The sequence below is a fragment of the Bemisia tabaci genome, chromosome 4 (genome assembly GCF_918797505.1).
Source record: "Bemisia tabaci chromosome 4, PGI_BMITA_v3".
Classification (NCBI taxonomy): Eukaryota; Metazoa; Arthropoda; class Insecta; order Hemiptera; family Aleyrodidae; genus Bemisia; species Bemisia tabaci.
Genome location: NC_092796.1, coordinates 25,313,263 through 25,337,832, shown reverse-complemented (window position 1 = coordinate 25,337,832; position 24,570 = coordinate 25,313,263). Strand labels below are relative to the sequence as shown.

The 24,570-nt window shown below is 39.0% G+C and overlaps 2 protein-coding genes across 2 annotated transcripts; both read left to right on the top strand.

Moving 5' to 3' along the window:
- The first annotated feature begins 4,558 nt into the window (after positions 1 to 4,558).
- Positions 4,559 to 7,806, top strand: Osi18 (DUF1676 domain-containing protein Osi18). Its single transcript, XM_019054242.2, has 3 exons — positions 4,559 to 4,907; positions 6,216 to 6,432; positions 7,374 to 7,806. Exons 1-3 carry the CDS (start codon positions 4,641 to 4,643, stop codon positions 7,709 to 7,711), a joined length of 822 nt encoding a protein of 273 aa, XP_018909787.2. The 5' UTR covers positions 4,559 to 4,640; the 3' UTR covers positions 7,712 to 7,806.
- A 2,579-nt stretch (positions 7,807 to 10,385) lies between these two features.
- On the top strand, positions 10,386 to 22,908 carry LOC109038958 (uncharacterized). Its single transcript, XM_072299035.1, has 7 exons — positions 10,386 to 10,689; positions 11,669 to 11,967; positions 14,942 to 15,341; positions 18,768 to 19,060; positions 19,784 to 19,852; positions 21,831 to 21,920; positions 22,443 to 22,908. The coding sequence occupies exons 1-7, from the start codon at positions 10,683 to 10,685 to the stop codon at positions 22,509 to 22,511; spliced, it is 1,227 nt and encodes a 408-aa protein (XP_072155136.1). The 5' UTR covers positions 10,386 to 10,682; the 3' UTR covers positions 22,512 to 22,908.
- The last annotated feature ends 1,662 nt before the right edge of the window (positions 22,909 to 24,570 follow it).

Genomic DNA, 24,570 nt, shown 5'->3' with positions numbered 1-24,570 from the left:
GCTGCTCAATTTCCTACTAAGAAAATAAAACGCAAGCGGCAATTACATAGGCAATGCCTGATGTAGTTTTAAACTAATTTTAGTCAAAGCCTTTCAAATCCGTTAAAGACCCAACAAAAATGTGTTCACGATCCAACTTGCAAATTTATGGCTGTGGCGAATCGATCAAAACTGTTTTCCATAAACATTTTTTCTGATGTGTGTGCCTAATTACTGAGTACGTCCGAGAAAATCGTCAAGTTAAAAATTATGCAACTTTTCTACTCCCGCGTTAAAGTCTCCTTATTATATCGCAAAGTTTTTGCAATGGGCCAGCAGATAAAGTACGAGTTTAAGCATTCTGACACATGGTTCCTGACCAAAATTTCTCGAACAATTTGATTTGCATAACGAGAATTACTGGAAGTAACTCCTAACTAAGCTATAAAGAGGTTCTTGACGCATACATTGAAATCTCCCGCTCATGAAAAAACAAACGTCAACGTAAGTAAAATCGCTTACTATAAACGTTACCGTACAGCAGTTTCAGTTGGATGAAAATATGGCAAACTTAATTTCGGTGAATCTTAATTTGCGCGAAACTTTGGTCAGGAATCATACATCAGGATGTTTAAATTGCATATCGTGTAATGGTCCATTTGACGTACCGCTTGCGCTGACACAACCGTTACTTAAAGGGATGAAACATTATCGTAAGATGAATGCAGCTCTTTTCAACTCATTTTCAATGACAACTAGATAAATTGAAATTAAATTTTGTGGTTCCAAAGCAAATCCGTTCGGATTAGAATCCAATCTTGCAGCGGCAATGATTACATCCTTACGGGAGTCCACAACATTCCAAGTCACGGTGTAAACATCGGTGTTTATAACGAGTTATGCGCTCGTTCACTCTCTTTCAGAGGAGTTATTGCAGAACCTATTACCTCATCTTTGATCTGGAAAACACCCCAAAATTCAGACAGTTTGCCAATCGCTTTCTCTATTGGCCGATTGCAAGGAATTGACACTTTCTCGATACCATTTGACTACCTTCCTCCTAACCTACATTCAATTTTAATATGCACTCGCCGTGGTTCTAGGACTTCGCGCGCTTTCGGTGACACAAAGAAGGGGGGCTCGGAAAGAGAGGGGACACTGCGGCACCGACCAATCAGAGCCCAGCTGATTGGTCGGCGCGAACTTCGTCGGAGCTTCGGACAGAAAGCTCCCCCTCCCCCGAGGCGAGGTGGGAGTTGAGACTGGAGATTTTTATGGTTCATTTATAAATCAATGGGTGGTTGTTTGAGTAAACAAAGTTGGTAGTGCTGTCGGTGTGATTGGTTTGTGTTGAGTGTGTGATCATGAAACCTATGCTGCTCGGACCTTTGGTCGTGTGGATATGCTGCGGAATGGTCACCGCCAGGCAGGTGGCCTCGGGTCGAGGCTCTGATCCCAACAAGGTACTTGATATTTTTACTCGCATATGGATTTTTTTGGGGAACAATGGCTTGCATAGGTTGCTATTTGTTTCAACTCCTGCATCACCATGAGAGGAGAGGGGGTTGAAGTTCGTCGTTTTTTAGACGAAGGAACGTGACTTTATTCCAAAGCTGCAAAATTGATTTAAAAAGTTCAATTTTAAAAAAAAAATGACTGCACAACTTTTATTTACGTTTTGTCGGATTTTGGGGTGTAGTCAGAGAAAAATTAGGAACATTTCATATTCAATACATCCTTAAGTTTTCTAGTGAGAACACGATCAGTGAAAGGAAATTTTGTAAGGTTGAAATGCGGTTGGATTATTTTGTCTAAGGAGAGACGAATTGTACCTCATATCAGAACTTTATGTTAGAAGCAGGAAAAATGGCCCATTAAAATTTTACTATCGCATCAGAGACACTAAAAACCTTACAAAGAGGACTTTTTTCTTGCATGTGCAATCTGAAACATTTTTTTATTCTACAAATATATCTAAAAGGGGGGTAAGGCTTAAACAAATTTCATTAAACTATTTTCCCTTCTTTTCTTATCAACAAAAAGCTTTTCTCTCTAAATATTGAAATAATACTTACCTTGCAATTTTTTTGTATTTCAATTAAATTAATTGAGAAAAACAATGTTTGTATTAATCAGGGAACACTAAGACAAAAATTCAACCATGTTTTAGCTAAGAAATTACTGCGTCAGAATTTGACTTTTTGTAGTAAAGTTTTGGAAATCTTTAAAAAGCTAAAATGGCCTCAGAAATCCAATACTAAAAACGGACAAAGAATGGAAACTGTATTGAAACCAAGCAAAATTAGACTTCACTTTGCAATTAGGAACTATAATTTCTGGCTCATCCGAAAAAACACTTATGTGCATAAGGTAACTAATGGTTCATACTTTGTTTTTATACTGAGCCAGAATTTATGGTTCCTAATTGCAAAATGATGTGATCCAATTGGCTTACTGTGAGTTGGTCACAGTATATCACCAATACTATGGTGCTATGAAGGCCAAAGAGTAAGCAAAAACTTTGACGTATTTCTGCTAAACGGAATTAGAGAGTACAGACAGCTGAGAAAGAAGGGGTGTGCCCGTTAGTCGAGGGCCGTGAGAATGAATGGGAATTATAAAGCGCCAGTGACGTCAGCGTTGACAATGCAGAAGAAGGATCCGCAGATCTGAGTCTTTCAGTCATGAGCCTTGGGGCCGAATTTTGTCGGCTTTTTCACACGGAGTGCAACATCCATCGATGAGTTCAAACCGCACCACCGGCCAATTAGAAGCACTAAGCCGGACTTAAGTGCAGTCGAGACCCGTCTTAAGTATATTTAAGTACGGTGGAAGGACCGACAAAATTCGGCCCCTGTCCACATCCACAAAGCTCTTGCCACATGCTCACGGCTCATTTGTGCCGGATACACTTGGCGATTGGTTCCGTTTAGTAGAATGTAAGATCCCACTTTTACATTTTCCCAAAGGGAATTACGCCCACTTTTACATTTTTCTCTAGCTTTTTAGAGCACACCCTATCTTCCCCACTCGCCTACAGTTCTGTTTAGTAGAAACACGTCGAATTACTCTCAAGTCTTAGTCTTAATAAGTGAGCATTGAGATTTTTGCATAGGAAAATATGGAAATAAGTTGAAGTTCCTACCACTTACAGCAAAAGATAATTAATGCATTATAAAAAAAAAAAAAAAAAAAAAAAAAAAAAAAAAAAAAAAAAACCTTGGATCAACGTTTTAGGAGACGGGAAGTTTGGGCCCGAAATCGGAACGGAAACTCGACGTGACACGAGGGTGTTAACGCCTTACAATGCAACTATACCTGCTCAAGAGGTGCTTACATTGCCTGCATACAAAATTGAAGGCGCTTGAGATTCTCTCGCGCTCACATGCAGTGACGTGCGCAGCTCGCATCTGCACCGATGAAAAGGGCACTCATGGACACAAATCAAGAGCAAATGGTTCAGTTGCGCTATTTACAGGATTGTTTTATCCGGTGCGATATGAATACGAATGCAATTGGGGGAAAATAATGAAATCTTTACAAATGAAAAGTACCCTCGTTCAATATTTGGGATACGAGTATACCATTGCAAAAAAAAAAAAAAAAAAAAAAAAAAAAAAAAAAAAAAAAGAAGAAAGGTAAATACCATCATCCACCGTAGAGATCCCTTCACTTAGACAAATCGTATTTTATAATACATCGCCGCGAAGAACATAAAGAAGATAATTTTTGGCATTGTAAGGTGATTATCTTAAAAACCCTCACAAAATGGTGACTATTCAAAGGGCAAAATAGCCGAGGAAATGTATCTCAGCGACCTACGGAGGAGTTTACCTCAGACTTAATTTCAGGGTGTCTATTAAAAATGAAATCTAATTTTCAGGAAATTCAATATTCTTTAAGGTAATGGCCTTGTAATCGCAAGGAACTAGTATTCATCGGAAAGAAGCCACCATATTGAAAAACTTTTGAATATATTAGAATAATGGCGTCAAAATTGTGTTCAGTTTTCGAGAAAACCCCAGAATATCAAGTTTGAAGCAAATTCGTTCATAAGTCGTCGAAATAGGTACCTTTTCGTCATTTTGAACTTTCACAAGTCTGTTTTGTGACAGTTTCGAGATAACGACAACGGAGTCACGTAAAAATGGCCAAATTTTATGCTCTTTCTAACCAGGTATCACAGAGTAGGAGTTATCACTTGATAAAAAAAAGTCACAGTCCGTGTCTCCCTCCTAGAGCCCCCTTCCCCCCCCCCCCATTCATAGGCTGCCTCTCGTCGGTCACTTCTAATTTTAAGTTGCCGCTATACACTGCCATGCTAAAGAAGGACGCCGTATGAACATTCGAGAGTTACCGAATTTCCCCGGATAAAACATGTATATTTGAGGGAAGTTATGAATGTATTTCCTTGAAATTTTCAGATATTTCAGATTAAATTGTGTATCAAATTGTCTGAAAAATCTGAGGAAAAATATTGTTGCAGTTTCCTTGAAAATGCATATCGTATCTGAAGTAATTTGGCGACGCCTGAAGGCTCATATGGCGTTTTACTTAGCACGGCAGTATAGTGCTTATTGTTTTTCGTCTTCTTTAAATTTGCGTAAATTTTTTAGGTTGGAAACGGCGAGGCCCAGACGTTGAACCTCGACGAGGCAAGGATGGCCGATCAGGGAAGTCCCTACTCAAGGGTGCCTCTCGTGTACGGTCCGCGGTCCGCGAGGTTGAGGGAGGGCGCCACTGCCTTGGATATGGTTCGTAGCATGTACGACGAATGCTTGTCCGAGGGCTCCTTCTCCTGCGTCAAGCCCAAAATCCTTGCCTTCCTCAGCGCCTCCTCCGACAAGGAGAACATCCGTCTCACCAGAGACCTCAGCATCGTCAAGGCTCCTTCCTACGTTGAGCCAGCTCCCGAGTACTATCTCCAGGTGTGAATCAACAGCATGAGTCTTCGATACAAATTATACTGTGAATTTACACTGTGAAATTATGCTGTGAAATTACACTGTGAAATTACACTGTGAAATTACACTGTAGATTTACACTGTGAAATTACACTGTGAAATTACACTGTGACATTACACTGTGCAATTACACTGTGAAATTACACTGTGCAATTTGTGAAATTACACTGTGCAATTTGTGAAATTACACTATGAAATTACACTGTGCAATTTGTGAAATTACACTGTGAAATTACACTGTGAAATTACACTGTGAAATTACACTGTGAAATTACACTCTCAAATTACACTGTGAAATTACACTGTAAAATTACTCTGTGAAATTACACTCTCAAATTACACTGTGAAATTACACTCTCAAATTACACTGTGAAATTACACATAGAAATAACAAATTAATTAGAAATAAAAATTGAATTAAAAAAATAAATAAATTAGAAACGAGAAAAGAATCAGAAAGAAAAATGAATTAGAAAAAAAATTGGAAATGAAAATTGAATTAGAAATAAAAGATAAATTAGAACTATCTCTGCTTTTCCAATCCCACAATGACAAAATACTCGAATATACAAATGAATACGACTCAGGGTATTACATTGGAGAAAACTGACGTGCTCAAAGCAGGGACACTCTACATTTTGTGGCTAAGAGGATTTCCTCTCGGATAAAGTGTAAAATCGTTTCAGCTAAGGAGATTTATTAATGCATAATAAGCAACTCACATCTTGATTTAAGCATGGTTTTATTAGCATTGAAGAGGAAATCTTCTTGGTGGAAAATTCATGATTACATGATTCATGATTCACGCGTCCATTACAAACGAGTGCACTGAAAATGATCGAAACACTCAAAACTCTATTTAATTGAAGGGGCGAAAACTAGGGGGGCTAAAGTGCATTGCGACGTTGCGAAGTTTTATCTCAAAATGAATGTATTCGTTTACTAAAAAGGAGTTAAACTGGTTTTTTTTAAAATTCATTGTGAGTTTTATTGGCGATTCGACGGAAATTCCGTTAAGTTTTTATTGGAAAAAATTCGCCTGCCATTCAATGGAATAAGTTCTCAGGTAGCGTTGGACTGCAAACAAGCTTCTTTGGCTCTTAATTTTGCAATACTACTCCTTTGGGGCAGTTAACATTATTACAGACAGAGGGATTTCTAACATATCATCATTTTCAAACATAACTTCCTTTTTGTTACATTTAAATTCATTACTACAAAAATTAGAGGACGTGCTGACTATAATTCTTAATTTACTGGTATTATTTTCAGACACCTGACCAATCACCCGACGACGCAGAGAAGAAACAAGCTTTGCGCATGCTCATGTTGGACAAAGTTGACGATTTCCTCTCATCCCACGAACTTCAGATAAGGATACCAAAAGAGATCATTTCTGGCTCAATCGCACCCTTCGTGCCTTCAGCTTTGATGAAAAATATTCCTCAGGAGATGAGGATACCTTTGGCCGAACCTGAAACTGGCAAAGGTAATCACGCATTTTTTGTTGAGTATTCTGAACTTTTAGAATCAGAAGAACCGATGGTTTTACGTTATGACTTACATGTTGATTGAACGGACAAACGCAATTTCATTTTTTTGCGGTTGGCGTGTAGTCTCTGACTGAACTGCTGGCTCTTTAATGCTTTAAGTGTTTTATAGTGGGAGGTTATCCAAGAAACATTGTGAGCTTTTTTTGAGCTTGTGAGTTCGTTTCAGGGGCAACCAGTGGCACCATCGTAATGAACCACTAGACAAGGTACGAATTTCAGCATTCTGATTCATGTTTCTTAACCAAAACTTTACGTAGAACACTATGCGCACAACGAAAATTACCGAAATCAATACCTTACGAAGATATTTAAACATTCTTAGTGCGTGAATTCAAACCACCCGCTCATGAAAACTCAATGCTCTACGTGATTCACATCGCGCGCTAAACAATAGCATGACAGTCTCTACGATATAAAAATCAGGCAACCTCGATCTTGACGCTTTTGCTCAGCTGGAGCAAATTGCTTACAGTTTGAACAACACATGGTGGGTTATGAACATTGCTCGATTAAGAAGCTTGCTGAAACCGTTGTTGTGCGCGATTTGACTTACGTAGAGCTTTGCGTTTCTTGTGAGCGGGGAGTTCAAATTCCTCGTAACCAATGTGTAATAAAAACGTTAATATCTTTGTTAAGAGTTTGATTTGGTAATTTCCGTTGTGTGAATCGTGTTTTATGTGAAATTTTGGTTAAGAAACATGTATCAGATAGCTTAAATTCGTACCTTGTCTAATGGTCCATTCTCGCGCACAGTACTAAAATCGCAAATCGTAGAGACATGCAAATAGCGACATTTCCCAAAGTTCATATTCTCACCAAAAAGATACTCCACGTCTTAATGCACGCTGATAGACAACCAACTATTTCTTGCCCACAGGTCGAGGTCTAGCCAAGAAGGTGATCATGCCGTTCTTGCTGGGACTCAAGTTCAAGGCAACGGCAGTCATTCCGCTGGCTCTGGCGTTCATCGCCCTCAAGACGTGGAAGGCGCTCACCCTGGGTCTCCTCTCCGTCGTCCTCTCTGGGGCCATGATCATCTTCAAGTTCTCCAAGCCTCCACGGCTGGTGAACTACGAGGTCGTCCACTACCAACATCACCCGCCTCCACCACCCCCGCCGGCTGTCGTCGAGCACCCCATCGCCTACGACCACCACCACCCCTACCGGCGAAGCGTCGAACCACAGCAGCTCGCCTACTCCGCACACCGTGTCTGACCCTCCTGATTTCCTCTAGTCCATGTGAAAGAAAGAGATTAGAGTATTGCCGAGCTAAGGAAGATCGCTGTATGAGCCTTCAAGCCATGTTTCCTCACTGGAAAAAAAAAAAAAACACATTGGATCTAGAGTCCGGACTCTTAAAAACATTGAGAAGAAAAAATACTCTTGATTCAATCGGATTTTAGCTTAAATAAAAAACCAAGCCTCTTAATTTGAGCGGATTTCCTTTTGATTTAAGCAAAAATCTGATTGAATCAAGATTATTTTTTCTTGTCAATGTTTTCAAGAGTCTGGACTCTAGATCCAATGTGTTTTTTGCCAGTCCTTCAGGAAAAAACGAATTTACTGGAATGATTGTCAATATTTTTCTTCAAATTTTTTAAACGATTTCGTCCACAAATAACTTAGATGATTAGGAAATAATAGGAAAATTATGTTTAACTTCCCGCAAAAATATATCTTTTATCCGCGGGAATTTGATAACTCTCTGATGTTCATACGATGTTCTTCCTTAGCACGGTAGGATAAAGGTTGACCGTCAAAATAATCAAAGAAGCAATTTCAAAAACGACCTCTAGTTCTATCTGAAAAAATCTTATGACTCTACCCTCGTGGATAGACCCCCTTTATTACATTACTCCTCACTAAAATCATATGAGGGGTCTTGAGAGTTTTTTCCAGGTGAGACAAAAATTAAAGCATACCTCGCGAAAAATACAGCAGGGACGATTTCAGGGCTGGGCTTTAGGATGACATCATCAAAATTTTGGGTAGGCACCAGCCCTATCCTCGCAGGACCAGACACTAATCCGGGCAGGGCTGATACCCACCCAAAGTCTAGGCAATACCATTTAACCTACCTTTCGAGGCATATGCAACAAACCGTTTTTCTCCTTGAAGGATTGAAAATGCTTTTAATGAGTGAGATGTAGGTCATTTTTGAAATTGCTGATCTGATTCTGACGTCTGTAAACTCTTATTGGAAGCAAAATTTCAAATTGATAGAAGCTTACTGCTCGGTCGAAGCGCGTTGTGTTAGGGGTAGCTGGAGACTGGTTTTTCACATGGACGCAATTTTGTTTGTGTTAGTTTGCTCAATGGAAAAACCATTACCATTAAGACATCCAAAAGCTTGTATGTACAAAGTAGGAAGCATGTAGAGGAGGTCGTGAGGTTATGAAGCTGAAACAAAACGACTCTCTGCCTCCTTGGAACTCAACAATCTCGTCAAGCAGAACGAGTATGGCTAGTCAATGTAAGTTACGTGGTTGAGCCCGGCATTCATTTGCTTGGGCTCGACTGACATTTTTAATGTTTAAAGAGAGCAAGAGGCTTTTGGTAATCTTTTGGATATATTCGTTCATCGAATAGATTCCCGCGCTTTCGGATTAAATGTTTAATGCAGTACTTCAAGAAAAGCGTTTGAAGATGTAAAATTTCAAATTATACAATTTCATTTCTTCAACTATTTGAAAACAACAATGAGACGATTGTACAGTTCAAATTTAATTTATTATAATTTATTTATTTTCTTGATGCCAAAAATCTTAATTATAAGTAATTTATTTTCACTGAATTGTTTCTTATTTTTATTTTTGTTCCCTTTCTGTCAAGTTGTGCATATATTCTTCTAATTCTGGTGTGAAAAATTCCGTAGCAATTTTATAATTTTTTTATTTTTTATTTTTTTATTAACGCTTTGAAGACTCTATATCAGGACATCAATCCTGAAAACTTACCTCAGAGAATTGTTGCTGCAACTGAAAAAATGTGATTGCTTCCACTTATCCCTTTTTACAAATAGTAATTCTCCTAATCACGACCGTTTTTCTGTGTTTGATCATGTTTTAATATTTTCTTCCGAGCATTGGACACACAGCTTAGTTTTGAACAATTATAACTTTAAAGAGGGAGTTGCTGCCTCAGCAAAAGAATTGAGACTGTATCATACAAACTTCCATCAAATCGAAGCGACACCCTTCACGGACACTGGAAAATCAATAATTTTATTAGTTTATTGTCTAAACTGTTTTCGTGGGAACGCCAGTGACAGGAAAACAAACGAGTTCTTTTACCAAACATGGAGGGTGCCGTTTGCATTTCCGCAACCGAGCTTAGAAAAAATAAGTTGCACTACAACCGGCTGATTATTAATCGAAATCCGATGCATATGTTACTTACATGCATCTACATTGTTGTAAAATGATGCTGCCCAGTGCCAATAACCGTGTTAAAGTCCCTTTTCGTCCATGTCATTCATTTAAACTTTTCTAAATGCCAAACACAAAGAAAAAGTCCCATCTAACACTGATGAGCCTGAAATGTTTATTTCACAATTTTTATTGATCTAACTCAAGAAGAACGTTTCCGACGATCGTTGATGATGTCTGTCAGACTGGTATACAGTCTCCGCAGAATGAAAACAGAAAATGCGAGATTGAGTGAAAATTGGCGACTGTTTATGCAGGTAGAGTTGATGTTAAGTGGATCAATATACTTTTTCGATCCTCGTCAAACTCATGCAATTTCTTTATGCATGCCAGATTGCAGCTGTGAATATGGTGCGATTCCTCATAAAAAATAGCGTGGAACTTTGCGTTGCACTTCATGATTTTTACATGGTGCAAGCCATGTGATAGGGTGAGACTTCGATGATTTTTTGCTGGACAGGTTTGCTGTTTTCTACCGGGTATAAGCTTTGATATCAGAGACAAAAGTGTACTTGTGGAAGTCAGAGTTATTGGAATGTCTTTGCAGTTATATTTTACCACACTATGAGGTCCTCCGGCTACACTAATGCAGTGCTACACTTATTTGAATGAAAATTTTGATGATCAAATACTACCTGGAATATGGACACATTAAATAAGAAATCCTAAAAAATAAATAGGCGAGAACCGAAAGTGAAAATCGGATTCTGAGGAAATGTGCCGACCGAAAAAATCTTCATCCAACATCTTTATTATTCATGACAAGTAAGTTATAATCCACACGCAGACTTTGGTCCATGTGATGGGAAACTTCAATTTTGAATGATTAACCATACCTGACAGTAATGTGGTACATCTAGTCTTGAAAAATTTCAAAACAATTTAATTGAGATTATCGGGTTTCTAGAATGTGCAACTAGAGTGCAGGAATTTTTATTAAATTTTTTGCGAATGTCTCAAAATCCAAATCTTTACCATGGTTTGGAAGTTTGATAAAAAATTCAGTGATATAGAAATGGTAATCCACGGTCGTCTGTTATAAGCGATATGGAATTTGCACCGGTAAAGGATTCCGGAATTTAGAGCCATTTCAATCAATAATTGTAACTACATAATATCAGTACGACAAGACATAGCTCTATCTTGTTCTTGGGATATATCGCATTTCGATGCACCATCGGGCTGCTTTAAACTTTCAATATTTCCTAATACTGTATATAGTAGGTAATTTCTCGAATAAAATACGAAAAAGATAAAACTTTCAATAATCGGCCCTCTGGTTAAAATTTCGATAGGTGCTCTGAGTGTCTATTCATTTTTAACATTTGATTAAGTGTTTGGATTATCTCTCGTTTTAATAAACTGAAGCTGTTATTGATATCATTGGTTTGGCGTGCTTTGCGATATATATTGATTGATCTGCCATTGAAACCTACAGAAAAGAATCAATATACAGGGTGTTCGCAACGAACACATTAATAATCGATTATTTACCATAGCCTTAAATGGGGAAATATCAATCTATCGCAAAGCACGCCACGCCGCTGATTGATATGTACTTTTAAAACATGTGAATGAAACTGGCGTTTTCAAAAAGGAAGCCAGATGCAATTTTGTCAACTAGGGGTTAAATCTTGAGCAGAGGTGATGATATCTGTCTACAGATTGAACTTATTAATTTTAACTATTTCAAAAGTATTTAAAAAGCATCCCGTGAAATATAACTGGTTAATATTTGCTACAGTTTTCTTCTCCTCGTTTGCACCCCTACACTTCTTCAGCAAACTGATGTTGCTGGCCCCTGTGCGAGTGGTTCGAGACCACCTGACTGGGGAGAAGTACTTCGTCTTTAACAACTGCCAATTCCGGATCAATTCCTTCTTGGCCTTACTCATGGCCCTTCTCGAGCTCTTCTCTTTGCGTTGGCGGTTTCAAGAGATCAAAAACATGGAGCTGCGCCACAACATCAACGAATTGAATGAAAACTCCTCTCACTTCATCCCTGACAGCATGTCCATCTTTGCTGTTGTCATCTTGTCGCAGGTCAGTCAAAACGCCTGACGAAGGATTTTACTCGCGTTCAATGATCAAAGATTTCAAGGGCTCGTAGGGCCGGATTTACCTACTTGCCGCCCATGGGCCGAATGTATTTTGCCGCCCCCTTTTCATTCATTTTGAAACATCAATAAAAACATCAAGTGAACGTGCCGGAGAGGGAGGGGTGCGTAAGACCTGTTTACTCGTGTTCGACGATTTTTTTTGCGAAAGCCGTGTCAACCCTATACTAACAAAAGTTCACGGAGCTTTCCGCGAAAGTTAAGTTTCGTAAACCCATCTCTGTATAGACAAGGCCATCCATTTCCGAGAAATGAACAAAAAATTATGAAAGAACAAACATAAATATGGTTTAATAATTTTAACTGCTGCTGCCGCGCCGCGCTGACCGCAGTGTTTGGCGCAATGCGTGAGGTATTCATGCAGTCTTGTAGGCGCTAATAGGTGTTTCATGCCGAATGCCGACCGCCGCGCCATTGCAGACGCGTCCCATTGTTTATCGTTACAGACGAATATAAGTTGAGAGAGGAAAGTCGTAATGCCCTCAATTTTATACATACATATTTTTGGGCAAAATGAGAGACGACGTTTCTCCATTTGCGACGTTACAGACTTCCATAGAATTTTTTTTTTTTTTCGAGAAGCTGAAGCAGAAGATTTGGTTCAAAATTTAAAGTCGTAAATTTGTCTTGTTTCTCATGGAAGAGATGAAATAAGAACGGAAAATTTGAAACACCGCAATGGAGATACGTGGTTTCGCACTTCAGTCGGCGCTATACGGACATCCATCAAGTTTAAATTGTTGCATCAAGTCCCCGTCACCGCCGACAAACGCGTATGTCGATCGAATCAACTACAGGTAATATGAGCAGGGAGTCAAAACGCCTTCAATTTTTTGAACGCAATACGGACATCCGTCGAGGTTGTATAGTTGTATCAAGGCGCCGTAGCAAACGCGTCGCATTGTTTATCGTTACAGACGAATATAAGTTGAGAGAGGAAAGTCATAATTCCTTCAAATTTATGCATACACATTTTTGGGCAAAATGAGAGACGACGTTTCTCCATTTGCGACGTTGCAGACTTCCATAGAAATTTTATTTTTTTTTTCGAGAAGCTGGTCAACATGTAACTTCAATTCTCCATGATTTTTCGTATCCGATAGCAGAAGATTTGGTTCAAAATTTAAAGTCGTAAATTTGTCTTGTTTCTCATGAAAGAGATGCAATAAGAACGGAAATTTTGAAACACCGCAATGGAGATACGTGGTTTCGCACTTCAGTCGGCGCGGTACGGACATCCATCTCGTTTAAATTGTTGCATCAAGTCCCCGTCACCGCCGACAAACGCGTCTGTCGATCGAATCAACTACAGGTAGTATGAGCAGGGAGTCAAAACGCCTTCAATTTTTTGAACGCAATACGGACATCCGTCGAGGTTGTATAGTTGTGTCAAGGCGCCGCGGCCGCGCCGAGGGTTTCTCCTTTTTATCTCAAGTCCTTGTCATCATTGCCCTCCGCGCCACGCCGTTCCAGGCCAAATTGCGTGTTTGGTTTCTCTCTTAGCTCGATTAATGAAAGGTGCTCTCTCTTTTGTATGCCCGAAAGACGACAAAATTAGAAATTACCATACCTCCGGAAATGATAGATTTTGTCGCCTTTTCTCGTTTGTAATTTATTTTTTTGAATCCGATTTTTTCTATAAAGTTACATTTAAAGAAATTGCAAAATTTGCCGCCCCCTAAATTTTCAGCCATGGGCCGCGGCCCATGGGGCTAGCCCCTAAATCCGGTCCTGAGGGCTTGTATAAATCCGGTTATTTTACAAATCTCTGCTTGTGGATCTTTTTACACCACAAATTTACATTAATCACGAATTTCAGCACTAATGACGTCAATGCTAATGATAAGATTATTATATTAGTAGTACATTAAGATAATAGCATACACATTATTAGTACGTCGGATTGACATACTCAATCTGATGTATAATGAGTCTTCATAAATGATGCGTTGAGTAATATGTTTAAACGAGAAAAAAAGCACTAGAAAATAGCCCGACACTGTATGTAACAAGGTGGAGTATGTAACGCTCCCCCTCAGTTTTGTACTGGTCCTCATTAGAATTAAAATTTTTTGGCTCTAATTGTAATTTTTGGAATTTCTCGGCTTTCATTTCCCCACGAGATGGTGTGGACCCAGCACAATTTCTCCACCTTGTTACATGTAATCCGTTTGATGTACATGGTTTTGACAGAAAAACATGTTGTTATGTACCAGTAGCGCAGTAAAATTTATTTGGTGGGGGAGAATTTTCACAAAAGGTTATTAGTCTAAGATCTTTCCGAAAATTGATAGTCCAAAAGCCCGCGTGTAATTACATAAAATTTCAAAAAATTATATGTTTTGCGGGTAATTTCTGAGTTTAAGTCACGGGATGCTCGCACTCTTGGATCCTACCCTTTGTTCCGGAGCAAACTGTTCATAATGCAATATGCATCAGCCACTCTGCTTTAAAAGCCGTTTTAACTATAGGCGCCAATTGGACCGCGTTTAACAGGAAGGAACCAAGCCACATCAGCTATTGCCAAGTTTGACTGGGCAATTAAATTTTTTACGAGAGAACGTTTGTTCAGATTTCTTTAAACATTTTAAGGACTTTGCTTCGTAACATGGAGAATTTTCACTGAAATTTGCACGAAAATCCGCACAACCGTTTTCATGTAAAAAATTAAATTGTCCAATTAAATTTGGCAATAGCTGATGTGGCTTGGTCCCTTCCTGTTTGTCGCGGTGCAATTAATGGCACAGGGATTTCTAAAAAAATTGCCTCTGTCCTAGTTTTTGTTGACATACAACAAGCCATACGCAGGTAAACTACAAAACATCAAGATGCAAACGACACAAGCTGTATTTTAAGTTACAAACTTCAAGATTCTAATCCCCCTCGCGGCCTTTCCGCAGATAACTCTGGCCATATCAGGAGTGATCAAATCAAAAACCAGTTTCAAGCTCCTTGTCAGCTTCCATGACACCCTGTGTCGAATCGACAACCAATTAGAGAGGCCGGCGAAGGGCGGGAAATTCAAATACGTGGCCTGCGTCCACCTTAGCCTGCTCGTGGGGCTACTGCTGATGGATTATTCGGTGTGGAAGTTCACACTCTCCGAGGACGGGGTGTTCTTTTCGCACGCTCTGAGCCGGACCATGTGCGCCACCATCTTGGTCCAGTACGAGGACGCTGTTTCTAGTCTCCGGGCTCGTTTCCGGTGCATCAACTTCGAGCTACAACGTGAGCTGGCTGATTACTTCCGGGAGGACTGTCTCGAGTTAGCCACCAAGCGCAAAATCAAGGTCATGCCAGGTTAGCTTTTCCGACGTGATAGCGAGGAGAGTCGTAAGTGCCAAACAGAAGTTGTGAGGAAATGGGCTCAGGAGCGTCTTAGTGGATAATTTTACTGAAGGAAGTCTGTATTCTTTGCATAGGTGCACCTAGGCCATTTTTCTGGGAAGGGGGGGGGGTTCCGGGGCCTCCCTTGATTTTAAATCAATTTGAACGCATTTTACGGCTTCCGTGACGAAAAGTTTAGAAAATACTACCTGAATGGACACAGTGTTTTCATATAAGACTCTACATTAGAAGAGATAAATATTTTCGACAAAGATTTCTTCCCACCATCCAGAATTTCCAGGGGGTGCCGGATGATACTGTTTTCAATTCTAGGGGGGCTAGCCACCCCTATGCCCCTCTTCTTTGCACACCCATGGGTCTTTGTCAAATTGCCACCAAACATGCACTTAGAAATTTTTTGGATGATTAAAACTCGACCGATATTATTTCAAGTATCTAAAAGGGTATTATTCATTTTCATGTTAGGCTCGTGTTAGGCAAGATAGCCGTAAGTGATATCTTCTGCATGTTCTCGTGGATGCGCTTTGGACACACAACAAACACATTTCAGGATAGAATTCGGCAGAGTGGGGCTGGGGTGGCATGTTACTTGAAAGCACTGTTTTCGTTGGCTCCCTGGAGGAATAATGTCACTTACTGCTGTTTTGCCTGAAACCACGTCATTTTTTGTGCACTTACGGCTTTCTCATATGTCCCGTTTTTATGAAAATAAGATGAACTTTGCTGTTTTAGCTATATTTCAGTGCTTTCACATAAAAGAGATTAGACGAATTTTGAAGGGAACTCGATTCCGTCAATTTGATAATCACTGCTCTCTCGAGGTGGTTTCAGCTCCCTTCTTGACCAGAAAACAAACACGAAATTATAAACATCAAAAGCCTTTCTTTCTTGTTATTATAAATAGGGGCCTGAGGGTTTTTGGCGCGTATACGTAGTATACCGCCTTTGCGATCGTTTCGAACCTTGCTCGATACAATAACCGAGTCCCTTAGTTCCTTACCGAAAAGTGACTACCGCGAACTTCTGAGATTTTCCAAAGCGTGTAAAAAGTTTATTTATCCGTCAATAATTATGATTTAAAGTTGTTTCTCATTCTGGGGCTCTCTAGTTTATGTGCAGTGAATACCAAGAGTCTACGTTACTTGGTTTTCTTAAAAAAAGCCTAAGAGCACGACGCGCTGATTTAAAATATGCATATATAAGCAGAATCAAGCGAATTGATTCGAGGATGGCTGAGCAGGTCGGCACTCTCGGAATGAGAATTTAACTCCTCCGCTTTGTTCAGAACGTTGCTTTGACAGATCTCCAAACCTCTGTTATACTTTTCAAAAGTTGGTACCCGTGCTCTGATAGTGCTGTTCATCTGACAACAATGTCAGTGTCAGCTGATAATAATATTTTTATCATATGAGGTTAATAAAAAGTTTTCAGTCAGTCTTTGACATCCTGAATAATTGTCTTGGTATTTATTTACTAATTTTACAGAATTATATTTTATTTCTTATTAAAACTAAGAAATACAGTGCAATCTGTGTAAGTGCAATCTGTGATGAGCCTCGAGACTCATTAGACCATTAGCTAAACGTGGCTCATACAGGAATCCACTTACCCCTCTCTTCCCCACGCTCCTGATCACTGCGTCGGCGTGACAATAGCTAATGACGGTCGCCAAGCTAGGCCGGGATCCTCAGCTCCTCGCCCAATTACTTACGCTTCATTAACCATTTCACCGTCACGCTAGGATTCGCCCAATTTTCGAAAAAATTATTTCGCGAGTTTTTAGCAATTGTTTCCTTACTCTCCGTTGAAACACGAATTAAAAGAGGTCTCATTCATAAAAATCGGCCAAATAGAAGAGAAGTTACAGTATTCGAAATCCGAAGAAATCAACAAAACTTCTCCAAACAAAAAATAAAATGAAGGGGAAAAAAAGAAATGTATAAATTACAATTTAATATGATTGACCTCAGAATGTGACAAGCAATTCAATTATAAAAAGGAGAAAAAATTGAGTGAAATTACAAAAAATTAGCCTCTTGCAAGGGGCTTCCTTGTATAAGTTTTGACCTGAAGACAAGTAAATCCCGTTACATTATTAAAACGAAATTGACTCCATAGTTTAATGCCTTAGTTTCTTGAATACGATTATTTTAAGCTCTCGAAAATTTATACCAGCAATTTTACCCATGGGGTGATTTCCTGAGAGCTGATAATATCACGAATTTCTCATAGAGCCCTTCAAAAATGGCTTGCTTTTTGGGCAGCCGATTCGGCCATCAAACCGGGGTTTAAATGGAAGCTGATAATAACACAAAGCTCTGAGAAAAATTTTGAGATGAGTATAGGAACGGTTTGTAAATTACGAGGAGAGGCGGGCATTCTGTTCAGCATATCGATACATAAGTATTTTCACACGTAGAATTTAATTTTCACGTCAGGAGTCGACATATTTTGATTTTTTCGATTTTATACGGAAAATGTATGGTTTTTCGGGATTGAAATTACTTACAATTGTTTCATGAAAAATGAATGCACCCAAAATGACTATAGCATTTTGACTTTCACATACGTGCACTCACTAAATCGATTGGTAAATTCAAAGAGTGGGTACATCGACCTGATATATCAAGTTTCTGCAATTTTTCACGGCAAATCGGTAGATTTTCGGATGTGGATTGCTTACTTTCAATTCATGAATGAATAAAGCATGGACATGGTTAAGCTTCTTTGCATGAAAAGACGTTTAAAATAAAAAAATCAAGACATATTTATTTAATACAATTGCATTTATATCGAGTATAAATCTCTTTTCAATAATATAACGGGATTTATAATACCGGTGATTTGGGTATTTTAGCCCAAAAATACCTTTAAATCGACTTTATCTTCTAGGAGTTCGACAGAATTTTTCCTTTCTTCGCTTAAATTTTTCCGTAGCACTTTTCTTCAAGAATCTGATAAGATTTTGCTTGAGGCAGATCAAAAAACTTAAATTTGTTCGAATAGCTTTCTAGATTTACAATACACGGTCTCGTCAAGGTGCCTCGTTGACCTTGCACTGTTGGATCGTTAATTCTCTTGTTGTGGTGCTTGCCTTTTTTGAAATCTCTGTAAACGAAAACTAAAGGGGTTGATATGTGCGAGTTAATGACGCGCCTTATCAACACATTGTGTTGGAGTTCACTGCTTGTTTCATTTTTATTTCCTGGTCGAGGAGGGATTGAAGCCACTCCGAAACTTCCCAGGCATTCTGTCCGTTTTCAGCTTTGGTTTCCCATTTTCTGGTCTTTCGTTTCGTTAAAATATTCGGGGAATTTTTGTGTACCATTCTCACCCGTGATTTTAATTTTGATGATGGTGTGGTGTACTTGAATACAGCGCGTACCTTTTCGCGGCGACGAGTGGGCGACCTGTTCCAGCTGTTCTGGCTCACGTGTCGCGGGGTGCAGCAAGTGAACGAGGTCTACGGGAACCTCATCTTTGCCCTCTTGGTGATGACGTCACTCCAACTGATCATCATCCCGCACTATTTCCTCATCACCATGTTCAACACCACCGAACCCGTGACGGAGGAAGACAAGATTTGCGCTGTCGCCGACTCTCTCTGGCTTGGCTTCTTCTGCGTCCAACTTTTCGTTCTCGTCATCCCACCTGCCCTCGCGTCTGCTGAGGTTAGTGCGTCTTGTTGACCAATCATGGGGCTATTATGTCGGACAAATTTTTTCCAGCATTTTTTCCTTCAGATTTATGAGAAAGAAAGTTTCTCTAAATAGCCTGACCAAACAGCTTGTCTGGTATGGTCATTTTAACAGGATGACGGAAGAAACTGCCGAAGAAGATGCTTGATTGGGTTCCTCCTGGGAGGAGACGAAAGGGTCGCCCGGTGAAAGGGTAATAGCAAGGGATTTTAGAGGAAATGATGGAGTGACAACTCCCTGAAGGGTTTTGGGAGGGTAGGGGACTTTGACGGTTGTGTGTTGCAGATTGCCAAAGAAGACTATAAAGGCGGCTTTTATGTATGTATGTAAGCTCCTTTAGAAATAGGATCTTGACCAAAAATATTGATGTCTATAGTGCAAGACCACGTATCTCCATTAGAATGTTTACGGAAGTTTTTATTCTGAGCCTTATGTTATCTTCATTTTAAATTTGATAATCATGATCCACAGTTAAATTTAATTTCCAGTTCAAAGGAGAACATAAACCTTAGAAGAAAACGAAAGAATCAAGTAAAATGAAACATATTTGTTTGATACTGAAATCAGGTTTAGCAATCGGGAGGAGATATTAACAATCAAATTCAAACCGTCCTATCCTGAGACTGGAGGGGAGAGAAGTCCATTCATGGTGAAATCATTATCGTTTAGTTTTAAATCTTCTTCGGTTGTTTGCAGGCCAATAGAACGGTGGTGATTGTTTGCAACTATTTGAATACAAATACAGAGGAGTACTTTCTGGAAGAGGTATGGTATTCACTTTGGAGGAATTCATAATCAATATTTATATTTCACACAATTTATCCAGCGATTTCACTTTGAACTCGCACTTGATGAAGTGCTAACTGAAAATAATGTGAACCTGTTGGATAAGCCCTGGGAAATCTCGGTCGAGGACATTTGGACATATTTATGCTAAAGGATCTATGTGCATTATAGATTCGCATGCTGCATAGTTCCTTTTAATCCCTTGTCTTGAATCATTAAGGGTTAAGCGTAAAATTTAGCGCTGTATTGAGGCTCTAAATTATTTGCAAGAAAATTTAAAGTGAGCGCCTGCAGCCTGATTGTTGAAAAGCTGGCTTTCAGATAAAACAAGGCATAGTCCTATCTGCGCCGTGTAATACATCGATTTCCATGTCTTGTCGTGCCGACATAAATTTCAAAAATCAGGCTGCTGGCTCCCTGTAGTGAGGCACAAGTCTGTGGCGTGGCATGCTTTGCGATATATTGATTGATACGCCACTCAAACCTATGAAAAAAGATCGATTATCAGGGTGTTTGCAGCGAACACCTTAGGAATCGATTCTTTATCATAGCTTCAAATGGCGAGATATCGATAATCGATCATTCACGCCACGCCGCGCCACTGGCATAATTACTGATTTTTAATCATCCGCACAGAATCTCACACTAAAGAAATCGAGAGATAAGGCTTTGTGCGGCTTAAGAGGACACTCAGCTCATCGATAGATGTAAACACTCAAAATAGAGGTAAAAAAATATGGTAAATCGCACTTTCCTTATCATACAGTTTGTGCATTTTGATAAAATCAGCGCATGTACCCTCTTTCCTCTCTATCTCTTTCCTATAATTGTCTTTAGTCGCCTTGTTTCGTGTAATCTAATTGTCTGAACGGTCCACTATAAACGTTTACTCACGTATGGTTTTGTTTTTCTTGTGATCGGGCAATTCAAAGTCCCCGTAACCATGGACAATAAAAACATGCATATCTTAGCTAGAAGTTGATTTCAGTAGTTTTCGTTGCGCGAATCGTGTTCTACGTAAAATTCTGGTGAAGAATCATGTACCAGAGTGTTTAAATTCATACCTTGTTTAATGGCCCATTCAATCTAAGAAAGCGAACATACAGAACTTTCTTAACTTTTCTCAGAGAAATTATTTTATGGGGAGAAACGAGGCTGCGTTGGAATGCTCATACGGCGTCGAAACACAGCATGGGCGCCTATTAAGCTTCGTTGTTCGATGCCGCGATTATCCTGACGAGTTCGAATCATAGCGCCATGCACGGAGCGGTCGGAGTCAAACTCATATCAGCGCCTGCAGGACTGCAAGAATACTTCATGTATTACGCCAAACAGCGCGGTCGGCGTCAGGCGCATATTAGCGCCTACAAGACTGCATGAATACTTCTCGCATTACACCAAACACACTGCGAGAGTTATTTGCGATAACTCTTCGACTGCGGGTATAGGCACATTGCCGCTAGCTGGATTGAGGATGCATCACTGCATCACACTGTGAAGATGACTCGATACTCGACCGCACTCCCTTGCCTGGCTTGCGCGACGCTAAAATCGCCGCAAAATTAGGTCCACGCGTCATTACTTTTGACGGTCCCTGCCCGGTTTTTACCCCCAATTAAAGGGTTTATATGTATCTTGAGTGCAACGATTCAGAAACTCGGATGATTTTTAAACGATGCAGCGATTCTGAAACTTGGATCGCATAAAATTAATTTTGGTCTAATGAAAAGAGAACAGAACGAACGAAAATATCGCGTTGACATTTTTTTTCTTTATTTTGAATCATTCTAGAGATTTCGAAACTTCTAAAAAATTTTCTCATATACAGGCTCAAAGTAAATTTGGGCATAATGCTACGCCCTTCAAAACTTTGGCTAACGAGGAATTTAATTTTTTTTTTTTTTTTTTTTTTTTTTTTTTTTTTTTTATTCTTTCATTCTTTCTGTTTGATTTTTAGTTGAAGGCGTTTGTCTTTCGTCAGAGTGGCGCATCTTTTGAATTCGTCGCAACGAACATTGTGAAACTCAAGTTACCTTTGCTGACATCAGTAAGTATGATCCTCAAAGAGTCGATTAAAATGCCCATTTGTCACCGCGGTAAACCTTTTTTTTATCAAAAGCTATTATATTATCTATAATAACAATATAAAAACGAAAAATTCGAGAGAGATTGTGCTTCCAAAAATTGATTTAAGTTGTGAATCATGAAACACTAAAAATAAAACTATGAACTTACGACAAAAAGGGTGGGCCATTCAAGTCTTGTTTGGAAGCATCCTCTTGCGGTTCATTTCAAGAAGCGTGACGCGTTGGTGCAATAATATGAGGGCAAATTGTAACCAGACTGGATAGTGCCTTCTATTAGACCTGCATACAAATTGAGATCCTTTGAGCACAAATAATTGCATCAAGGCGCTATACGATAAGAATTTTAATCTTTTGAAAATGGTACCAAAAATTACACTGAGCAACTGGTCAAACATGTGACCATTAAACGGTCTTAAAATTTAGACTCATTACGCTCACGTCATGTCATATGAATATCTCATAAAACTATCTTTTGTTCTCAGGTAATTGGTGTGACGGCAACGTATTTGCTGGTCTCCATCCAAATTCGGAAAGCTGTTGTTGACATGTAATAGCTGATCTCTACTCGGAATTCTCACAAAATTTATTGAAAGTAAAGCTTTGTGAAGTAAATTTTCAGACGAAACCTCTGGAATAATTCGCGACCGCATTAATTTACTGAGATGAGTGTAAAGTTGAACGATTCTTTCCCAACTTTTACTGTGAAAAATTTACATTTGATTTTATATAACTGGCACACATTTTTGAAACTTTTCTTTTTCGATTTATTGACAAGAAAAAAAGCACAGAGAGGTGGACTTGAAAGCAATTTAATAAATGATACCTATCTTAAATGGGTGTTTTCTTCATCTCCTTTCCCCTTGACACTCACCTCAAAACATTCAGCTGGCATTATGTCTAATTTTTCGGAACCTTTTGTGGAAATTATTTACAAGTTAGCTAGGCTCACCCGTGAAGGAGACTCGAGGCTTTCCAGCAGTGGCGTGGCGTGAATTGCGATGTATCGATTGTTCTGCCATTTAAACCTATGGTAAAGAATCGATTACTAAGGTGTTCGCTGCAAACACCCTATTTATCGATCTTTTTCCATAGGTTTAAATGGCATAACAATCGATTTATCGCAAAGCACGCCACGCCGCTGCTTTCCAGTTTGCTGAGTTTGTTTATTTTCACCGGCCGACGGCTGAAAGTGACAAGCGTGATATTCCCCCGAAAGTGAAAGTCACCATGTTTACCTAACCCTAGGGGTGGACGTTTCATTCTCATGAGAAAAGGCTGACTTTGTTTAATTTTGATATAAATAGATTACTTGGAGACATCACGCATTGGTTCTTGTTAGGCACGACACGATGAGTGAAAATTTCTGTTTGTGTGAGTACAGCGCCTAATTTTCGATAAATCACTAAAAGATACTCAAGATTTCACATTATTTTTGCTGTTGTAAAATTAAGGAAAAAAGCAAGTATTATTTCTGCGCAAATACAACACGGTGAATGGTTTAATGGTTGCTACTTGTGCGTATTTTTGTGAGAACGCTGTGAAACCCTAATATTAAAACTATTGTCGATCTATTTTAATAAATTAGCACATAAATAATTTAACAGTTGTGTGTGGAAGGATTTCAATAATTATTCGTGTTTAATTATAATGTTACCGATTGATCGTTTCATAATGAGAAAATTGTTCTTTTCGCAAATTCGTTTTGTCTCTACCCGTTCTGCTGACATACGGAATGCTCTAACCTGTAACTGGCACCATAACGGAATAATTATGAACTTCAGATCTATTTCAGACTCCTGATAGTTTTAGAGTTAAGCATTGAATTGCTTTAATCATGTCCATCGCACAATATCAATTTTCGTCATTTGATTCAGTAAGAAACAATGGCATGTAAGTAAAAATTATAATTATATCATACAGGTTTAAAAGGTCTAATGCATGTAGGACTTGTGAGTGAAGAATTTATGTTTAATCCACGAGTAGTTGAGATGGTTCGGCAGGTTTTAGCTCAGAGATCTGTCACCTTTTACGATTTGCTTATCAGTACCCCAGAGCCAAAAGGCAATTAACTCACATTTTTTGTCACATTGAACATTTTCTGATATCAGAATTGCGCCTCTTCATTAAAATTTAGTTATTGAAAAAAAAATTCAATTACCAGTGCATATTCTCTACATAATTTCATTTTGAATAAATAAAAATACATCGATCTTAGGCAACCTTTTTTATTTATCAAAACATGGGTACAACATACTGTATATTGCGGCTCAAATAGAAAATGGCGAAAGCCAAAGCCGATGATCAAGAAGTATTCATTTGATGTATACTTTGTTACTGTCCCTTAACAGCAGAATTTTGTTGCAGTATACTTCTCATCCTGCAAACCATTATACATATTCAGCAAGCTCTTGCTGTTAGCTCCGGTAAGTGTGAGCCACAATCCAGAAACAATGGAAAAGACCTACGTTTTCCGCGAGTGGCAATATCATATCAATATTACCATTGTTATATTCATGGGCGTCACTGAGGCACTGTCAATGTATTGGCGCTTCCAGGTAAACGTCTATTTAAAATTAAATTGATGTTAAAATCTAGTTTAACTTGGCGATC

What these genes read in the sequence shown, in the direction of transcription:
- Osi18 (XM_019054242.2), top strand. Translation starts at nt 4,641, where the DNA reads ATGGCCGATCAGGGAAGTCCCTACTCAAGGGTGCCTCTCGTGTACGGT. An exon ending in CTCCCGAGTACTATCTCCAG is followed by an intron (nt 4,908 to 6,215) that starts GTGTGAATCAAC and finishes TATTATTTTCAG; the next exon opens with ACACCTGACCAATCACCCGA. An exon ending in CGAACCTGAAACTGGCAAAG is followed by an intron (nt 6,433 to 7,373) that starts GTAATCACGCAT and finishes TCTTGCCCACAG; the next exon opens with GTCGAGGTCTAGCCAAGAAG.
- LOC109038958 (XM_072299035.1), top strand. An exon ending in AGGAGTACTTTCTGGAAGAG is followed by an intron (nt 19,853 to 21,830) that starts GTATGGTATTCA and finishes TTTGATTTTTAG; the next exon opens with TTGAAGGCGTTTGTCTTTCG. An exon ending in AGTTACCTTTGCTGACATCA is followed by an intron (nt 21,921 to 22,442) that starts GTAAGTATGATC and finishes TTTTGTTCTCAG; the next exon opens with GTAATTGGTGTGACGGCAAC.